We start from the raw sequence: 8,654 nt of genomic DNA, 5'->3' as shown, positions 1-8,654 counted from the left end.
TTGCATGGTCTCCACGTAGGATTCCTGATCTTTTTCCTTCCCATGTGTGGCACCATACACTGATTTCTTGTTTGAGAGGGTCCCTTTTGGAGTACGTGAGGTCTTGGTGAAGGTTCCTCAATTTTTCAGAAGTTCTGCAAAGCTGGTCAGCGTATTTGGGGCTGTATGTCAGGGTTAAAGGATTGTGGAGAGTGAGTCTTCTGGAGATGTTTTGTTTCCTGCCATTGCTCAGGAAGTCACTGTTGCTGTTCAGTTTTGCTTCCTTTTTCTTCGTATTGGGGAGTGGCCATTTCAGAAGCAAAATTCAGTTGTCTCCCATTGTTGTCTGCAATGATGCTGTAGCCAGGTTGGTCCCTGACAGAGAGTGAAATTCACCAGGCTCATGCCACCATCCCAGCCAAGCAGAGCGCAGAGTCTAAGGCCCCAATTCCGCAACACACATGAACATGCCCTTAACTTCAAGCATGTGAATCAGAACCATCCTGGCTCCCTGCTCTTACCGCTGTCTCAGGTGTCTTGATGCCCAGCTCTCTGTTAGCTCATGCTCCTCTGACTTAAGCGCTCTGCTGAATCAGGGCTTTAGATTGTAACCTTTTGGGGACTGTCTCTCACTCAGCCTATGCAATGCCTGGCACAACAGGGCCCCAAACTCAGTTGAGGACTCTAGATCCTATTGTAATACAATAATAAAACATTATTATTCTTTACACAGTCTTTCCCAGCCCCAGTTCCCCCCTCCCATCTAAGATTTCTCTGCACCAACCAACCCTTAACCAGGTAACTAATCCTGAATACTCTTTTTTGTGTTCTTCAAGTTGGCAAAAGTAACATATTTCTTAAAAAGGGGGGGGAAATATAAGCCCACAGGGAAACATCAGCTCATCTTTAATACAAAATAAATTAGATTTGCACAAAAAAACCCAGATACAATCTTTATAATATATAGTTATATATTTATATAATCTGGACACTCTGAATGGCTTTGCAGTAAAAATTTTCTATAAAATGTCTTTAATATAATGCCTTTATTTGTCAGGGGTTTTCTACCCCCTGCTACCCTCTTCTTCACCCAGCCTCATAAAATGTGGCCCTGCAATGCTCCAGCATGGTGTGTCCATGTTGTCGTCCAATGGCTGGTCCACAAGAGGTTAAAGGTCTACTACAGACACTGCCTAAGAGAGGTGATGCTTTAGCTCAACTGGTAGACGTGTGTGCTTTTTTTTTTTTTCTCTCCTGAAGCTCCCAGATTCAAATCCTGTGTATAGCTCAAGCAGGCAGGTGGGGATTACACATGGACAATAAAAGTGAAGGGAAATCTAGGGGCTGATCTGTAGCCCATGAAGTTAACAGCAAGAATCCCATTGGTCTCAAGAGAAGCAGAAAGACATGAGGGAGAAGCAGTTCAGTGACGCTATCACCAAAGCAGCCAGCCAGCCAGCCCATGCAGACGTCCTGGGGGCGTGGGCTCTACAGAGGAGGTTTGCTCTGTAAGTTCCCCAGACAAAGCAGGGACAGGGAAGGAAGTTGATGGGGAAACAACTAGAGGGGACTCACTCGAGCTTGACACGCATTCAGGGGTCACGTCAGCACCGGCAGAAGCTGCTGAGCTGGGTGTGCAGGGCAAGCTCCCCACGTGCAGGGGCACCCCCTAGGGGTGAGAGGGGAGTTCAGGTTCCTGCTGCCCGTTCGGTCCTCGGCCTGGTGCTAATCGGGGCGGTGACTTGTGTCTGCCAGAAGCTGGACTGGGAGCTCCCCCAGCCTCTGAGTTGTGTCACCTCCATGCCCAAAGAGGGGGCTTGGAGGCCTCAGACATGACGCCCAGGCCAGGCTCTGGGGTGGGACACGTAGCACATGGGTCCCTTTGCACCATTACGAGGCCGGCCGGCACGGGGCACCACTGGGCTTCGCAGCTCCATGGGATGCAGGCAACACGAGGGTCAGGCTCCGTGGAAGCGCTGGGAGTCGCGTTACCCAGCAGGAAGCACCAATTCCTTCCAGTGGAGGGTGGGTGGCGGGCTTTCCGGGCTCACCTGTGGGGCTACGTGATGACGGGGCAGCCGGGCCGGGGGTGGGGCCCTACAGCATCCCGGCCCCAGGGAGCAGTCAGTATCGCGGCCTGCGGCGGCCCCTTCCCCTCACCACTGGGCCCGTACGCAGAATTGGTCAGTAACACACAAGGGCCCTGATCCTGGGCAGGACTGCCTCTGCTGGAGTGAGCGGGGACAAACTCCCGGCACTCAGCTCCACCCAGGATTGGGCCCTAGAGTTGCGAGCGGAACTGGCCTCTCCAGCGACAGGGAAGATGTGTGGCCCTGGGACGAGCCAGGCATGCGGCCTGGCCATGATCCTCGTTCAAAGCCGTTCCGGCCTCTTGGGCACAGTCTGGTTGCTCCCTCCCCACATGCTGCGGGGTGGCCTTGGGGGGGACGAGCAGCCCAGGTCCGTCCGAGTCCTCCCCAAGGAACACGCCCATCCGCATGATGAGCGTGCGAGAGCCTGGCCCCCGTCTCTGGCCGGCCGGCGCCGCTACCGGCTCTGCAAGTCCTTGCTCCGCGCCACGGCCCGCGTGCAGGAGGCGCAGCACACCAGCTTGTAGTACGAATAGGCGCAGAGCCGGGCCTGCACCACCACGGGGCAGTTGTGGTACTTGTCCCTGCAGTTCTCGTCTGCAAAGAGGAGGGGAGCGGTGAGGAGCCGGGGGTGCGGCGCACTCGGGGTTAACACTGTGGGGAAACCCCGTTTGGTCCCACACCCCCCGCCCTTGGCGGGCTTCCAATCCATCATCACTGCTCGGCACCCAGGGAGCAGCCCTCGCTCTCAGAGGGGTTTTACCAAGATGGGGGCGGGGCAGGAAGTATCATCCACTGCACAGAAGGGGAAACCGAGGCACAGAGAAGAAAAGTGACAGAGCTGAGAATAGGACCCAGGAGTCCTGGCTCTCATCACTAGCCTTCCCTGCACTGGGAATAGGACCCAGGAGTCCTGGCTCTCATCACTAGCCTTCCCTGCACTGGGAATAGGACCCAGGAGTCCTGGCTCTCATCACTAGCCTTCCCTGCACTGGGAATAGGACCCAGGAGTCCTGGCTCTCATCACTAGCCTTCCCTGCACTGGGAATAGGACCCAGGAGTCCTGGCTCTCATCACTAGCCTTCCCTGCACTGGGAATAGGACCCAGGAGTCCTGGCTCTCATCACTAGCCTTCCCTGCACTGGGAATAGGACCCAGGAGTCCTGGCTCTCATCACTAGCCTTCCCTGCACTGGGAATAGGACCCAGGAGTCCTGGCTCTCATCACTAGCCTTCCCTGCACTGGGAATAGGACCCAGGAGTCCTGGCTCTCATCACTAGCCTTCCCTGCACTGGGAATAGGACCCAGGAGTCCTGGCTCTCATCACTAGCCTTCCCTGCACTGGGAATAGGACCCAGGAGTCCTGGCTCTCATCACTAGCCTGCGCTGAGAATAGAACCCAGGAGTCCTGGTTGCCAGTCCTTTGCTCATACCCCAAGCCCCCACCTCTCATGAGGCTTGGGAGGGGCACTCCTCACTCAGGGAGTCCATCCCTTCCGTATCAGTCTGCACCAGGTCCTGGCCCCAGCGTCTGCACCACCTCCCCTGTTAGACACTCCCCCTGCCCTGGGCTCCCTTTGGCTGCTCTCTGCTTAGGGCACTGTAGAGGAGAGGTATACAGGTGGACTCAGGCAGGGGTGAAGTGGGGTGGAAAAGGGGGTGGCTGACCACACAGGCGGTTGGCATCCCTTACCGAGCTCAGGGGTACAGGGCTGGGTATTGCAGGAACGTTTCTTGATGGGCTTGAGGTCCGACTGGCAGAGATTGCTGAAGGTTTTGTTCTGGGTCAGGCACTGCACCTCCCGCACCTGGACTCCCCCCACACACGACTTGGAACACTGCGGGGGCAGAGAGGGGGTTAGGAGAGTGACCGACATCCCCCCCGAACCATAAGGACCCCTGCACTGCTCTGCAGATTTTGTGCAGGGGAATCGGCCTCCCCACCCAGCACAGAGATGCAGCCACCTCTGGTGCAGAGCGTGGCAGCTGGCAACAGCCACTCGGCAATGCTGCACAGGGCTCACTCAATGCTGAAATGGTTTGGGTGCAGCAGCTGTTGAACAGCAGTTTAAGAGAGGAAGTGAAGTTGGGGCCTGTACGGGGAGAGAGGGGGAGGGGACAACCCGACTTGGCCAGGACACTAGGTTTTATGCTGGGATTTTTTATGCCATTTTATGCCATTTTTTTCTTCCTGAGGCTGGGGGCAGCTTAGAGCCGACGCACTGAGTGAAGCTGAGCCCCCACTTTTCCCTGACGGCCCTGCAGGAGACGCTGCCTCTCAAGTATCTGGCAAACGAATAGCCACTCATGCTATGCCAAACCTCCAGGGCCTGGAAAAATGGGCAACCAGATTGGCATGGCCACAGGGCACGTACTGCACTGTCCTCTAGTGGATGGGATCGGAATGGTTCGACTGCATGTCATAGCCCTTGTATGGCTCTCATCTGAAGGGGAGTCTCCCTAGGCTCAGCTGGCAGGGGCCTGGGTTGGGGGTGGGAGCCCAGGTCTGTCAGGGAGGGGCCTGCAGGCTCTCACCGCGCTCCAGGAGGTGGAGAACCAGCGAGCGTCGCAGGCAGTTCCAGTGCAGGGCTGCAGGGAGGACGGCTTCTCCAGGGGGGCGCACTCTGAGGCCTCCGTCACGTTGAACTCTGAGCCCAGCTTGCTGACACAGATCACGTCCCGCCGCTGGGAACCGGTGCCACAGTCCGCCGAGCACTGCGGGGGGGAAGGGAGGGGAGGGAAAGGGCTCAGGCCACTGGGGGCACTCAAAAAGAAAAGGAGGACTTGTGGCACCTTAGAGACGAACCAATTTATTTGAGCATGAGCTTTCGTGAGCGACAGCTCACTTTATCGGATGCAGGGCTCCTGCATGTCACCCACCCGGCACTGAGGGAAAACCCACCCGCTACCCACCCACCACCCACGTCCCACCCGGAGTGCTCGTCATTAGGGCATGTCCTAGCGGGACCAGCCCAGCTGGTCATGGGAGACGCTAATCTCTCCGTCTCTGTTCGCTGGCAAAGCAGCTGCTGCTCTGTGTGCTTCCTGGAATTGCGGTGTGTCCCTATGGGGTCTGCGAGAGACCTTGGCCCCCAGGAGGGCAAAACTGGGGTTGGCGAGTGCAAACACAGACCAGGGGAGCCATACACCCCATGACAGAATGTCCCCATGTGCACACCCTGCACACTACTGTAACAATCTGGGTACTGAGTTATGCCTTGGGAGGTATCATCAGAAAAGTCATTGTCTGCTGGTCAATACTGTCCTGATAAAATATGGGTGGCCACATTGTGAAGCGATAGATTCCAACTGCATGGGGATCTTAACACATGGTCCAAAGGGAGCCCGGCAAACAGGCCTGTCTCAAACAAAGGAACATGGGCTCTGCTTAATTGGCATTTAAGCAGCAAACAGAGACATCAAGCAGGGCGGGTAGAAACAGAAACCCCAAACAGGTGAGGAAAAGCAGCAGGGAACATCCTTCCACACAGACTCTCTGTCGCCAGAATCTCAGCCAGAAATGTTTTCCAAGAGGAGGGGAGATGCTGTAAAAAGGGGGACAGACACCCCAAGGCTCCCCTTCTCTCTCTCTCTCTGCCCATCGATTCTCTGCACCAGAGGGACAAAGGAAGCCGCCATTGAACTGGGGAAGGGCTCCTGGCCTAAGAAGCTTCTTCAGTAAAACGGCAGAGAACACGTGGGGAGTAAACCTTGCCCCGAATTAAACAGAGATTGCGAAGTTAGGCACCTGCAGTGTTTCTCTTTACTTTTCTTGTATCCATTTCTGACTGTTATGCCTCATGACTTGTAACTCACCTAAAATCTCTCTCCTGGCAGTTAATAAACTTGTTTTATTGGTTTATCTAATCCACGTGTCGGAATCGAAGTGTCTGCGAAACTCCATTTGGGGGAACGAGATGTGTGCATGTCACTTCTAGTAATAAATGGAGGGACTTTATACTCGCTTGTATTGTCCAGCAGAGGGCCGGGCAGGACAGGACATACATTTCTGGGGGGAAATCTAGGACCAGGGGAGTGCTGGGGTCACCCTGCAGTATAGCCAAGGCTGGTGAGGGCCAAGGTGTGTCTGGCTGGAGCACACACAGACGTAGCTGGGAGTGACTTGCACACCGGAGGTTGTTTTGGAGCGGTCCAGATTGGAGGCTATAGACGCCAAGCAGTGTAAAGGGCCCCCAGGTTAGAGGGCAGGGGTGACACAGCTACTCGTTAGGCTGGACTGTATGCTGGATATGTGTCTCACACACACACCACTGATTGTTATGCATGGGCACAAATACACACCAATACATATGCACACACACACAGAGCACTGACTGTTACGTATGGGCCCGTGAGCGCACACACACAGCACTGATTGCTCTGCCTGGCACACGCGTGTGCAGCACACATACCCCATGCTGAGTGCAAATGATCCCAGGAGGCTGCAGAGAAGTGTCCCCAGGCCTGGCCCCAAGAGCAGGGTGCTTTCCCACCCAGCCCGGCCCGGCGCCCACACCCCTCCTCACCTGGCTCCAGGGCCCCGTGTACCACTTGACAGTGCGGTGGCAGGGCCCGCTGTTGCAGGCCCGCATGTCGGCTGGCTTGGTGCCTGCGCAGGTCTCCTCCACCTGCCCGTTGGCATAGCTGGACAGACAGACCACAGAGCGGCGCTGGATCCCCGTCCCGCACTCCACCGAACACTGGGCCGATGGGAGAGAGACACCATCAGGGAACCTGGCCGGGGGCACCTCCCAGCGTAGGACTCCTGGGGCCTGGTGCTATCTAGCCTGGGACGGCTCAGACCCCTGCACCTTGGTTCATTACACAGGGATCCACCCCTCACTGGCCCCATGGCTCCTTGGGCCCTGCAAGGGGCAGGGGGGTGCTGATGGAGCTTATTATCCATCCTTCAGCAGATCCACCCAGCTGCACTCCTGGGGCCTTGGGACGCTAGAAGGCAGCACTGCCCAGCATCGCAGGGAAGCCATGGCTGGGCTTCTCCAGGCAGGGAGCCACAGGCCAGGGTCTGCACGTAGCCCCTCCTGGCCCCCGACCCCAGGGATGCCGCAGCCCCAGCCCTGAGGCAGGGAGCTTCTCCTATGGGGAATCCCCTGAGGAACCCACTGAACTTATCCGGGCCAGGCTGGGGGGTTCCCAAGAATCTCAGGTCACAAGAGAAGTGAGTTTGCTGGGCCTCAACCTTGTTCCTAGTGGAAGGGCTTCAGCATTGCAAGATCACCGCAAAATCTGGCATGACTGGGCTGTCCCTGCTCCAGGGGCCCAGGCCTGGGCTAGCAGGGGTCTGCGGGTCGGGATTGAGGGGCATCAGCAGAGCTGGGATGGGGCAGGGCTGGGCTAGCAGGGGCTGTGGGTCGGAGTGAGGGGCACCGGCGGAGCGGGGGGGTTCCCAGGGCTGGGCTAGCAGGGGCTGTGGGTCGGGAGTGAGGGGCACCGGCGGAGGTGGGGGGCTGGGCTAGCAGGGGGCTGTGGGTCGGGAGTGAGGGGCACCGGCGGAGCCGGGGGGGGGTCACCGACCGTGCTGCTCCAGTCGCTGTGGAACCAGCTGCGCACGCAGGGCCCCATGTCGCAGGCCTCGTTGGCCGGGGGCCGGTGGCTGCCGTTGCACTCGCCATCGCTCAGCAGGTCGCCGCGGTTACTGATGCAGCGGATGTGGCGGGTCCGGTGGCCCAGGCCGCACAGAACCGAGCACTGGGGGGAGGGCGGAGCCGGAGGTGGTGTCACCATGGAGACTGGTGTCACCACGACAACGCCTCCCTGTATGGGATGGGAGGGAACCCCCCCCACATACACAGTCCTGCCCCCCAGGGGCTCCCCTCCCTCATGGCACCCCCCCCGAGGCATCCCCCCTCCACAGCACCGCCTCCCAGGAACCCCAGATCAGACCCATGGGCCCACCTACCCCACGTGCCCCCTCCCACCCCAGATCAGACCCATGGCCCCTCCCGCCCCCTATCCCCCCTCCACATTCGAGCCCCGCCCAGGGCTGAGGTCAGGCCCTGACGCATGGGGGCCGCCCCCCTCCGTGCCCAGCTCCCGGCGCTAGCCCCGGCCCCGAGCCCCGGCCCGTCCTTACCGCGCTCCAGTTGGTGCGCACCTCCCAGTGGCTGCAGACGCGGAGCTGGCAGGGCTGGGTGGGGCTGGGCTTGTCCAGCTGGCCGCAGTGCTGCGGGTGCACCATGGTGCTGCGGTTGGCGTAGGTCTGGCGGCACAGGACCTGGCGGTGCTGGGTGCCCGGCCCGCAGGACTTGCTACAGGCCGACCACTCGCCCACGTCCCAGCTGCGGCCGGAGAGAGTCAGGGTCAGCCCGGGCTGGGCACCGCGGCCTTCCAGACTCCAGGCCCTGCCCTGTGGCCGTGGGAGCCTGCACATGGGGCGCCCGCGGGAACCACAGCCCCAGGGGGGACACCCAAACTCACTGCAGCCCCGAGGGGGGACACGGGGGATGACCTGAACTCACTGCAGCCCCGGGGGTGAGGACCCGCACTCACTGCAGCCCCAGGGGGGGACACACCCAAACTGACTGCAGCCCCGGGGGGGGACGGGGGACGACCTGAACTCACTGC

At 58.9% G+C, this 8,654-nt stretch overlaps 1 protein-coding gene across 4 annotated transcripts in view; it reads right to left on the bottom strand.

Annotated features, from left to right (window-relative positions):
- Positions 1-751: 751 nt before the first annotated feature.
- ADAMTSL4 (ADAMTS like 4) overlaps positions 752-8,654 on the bottom strand; it is a 59,959-nt gene continuing 52,056 nt past the window's right edge. For all 4 annotated transcript variants that reach the window (XM_073322868.2, XM_073322869.2, XM_073322865.2 and 1 more), the window contains 6 exons: positions 8,164-8,368; positions 7,605-7,778; positions 6,596-6,769; positions 4,605-4,784; positions 3,763-3,907; positions 752-2,666 (listed from right to left, as the gene is read on the bottom strand). In XM_073322868.2, the coding sequence (XP_073178969.1) occupies positions 2,527-2,666; positions 3,763-3,907; positions 4,605-4,784; positions 6,596-6,769; positions 7,605-7,778; positions 8,164-8,368 (1,018 nt within the window). In that variant the 3' untranslated portion in view covers positions 752-2,526. The remainder of the gene's footprint in view (positions 2,667-3,762; positions 3,908-4,604; positions 4,785-6,595; positions 6,770-7,604; positions 7,779-8,163; positions 8,369-8,654) is intronic.

This window comes from Lepidochelys kempii, chromosome 24, assembly GCF_965140285.1.
Source record: "Lepidochelys kempii isolate rLepKem1 chromosome 24, rLepKem1.hap1, whole genome shotgun sequence".
Taxonomy (NCBI): Eukaryota; Metazoa; Chordata; order Testudines; family Cheloniidae; genus Lepidochelys; species Lepidochelys kempii.
This window is presented reverse-complemented; position numbering and strand designations above follow the sequence as displayed.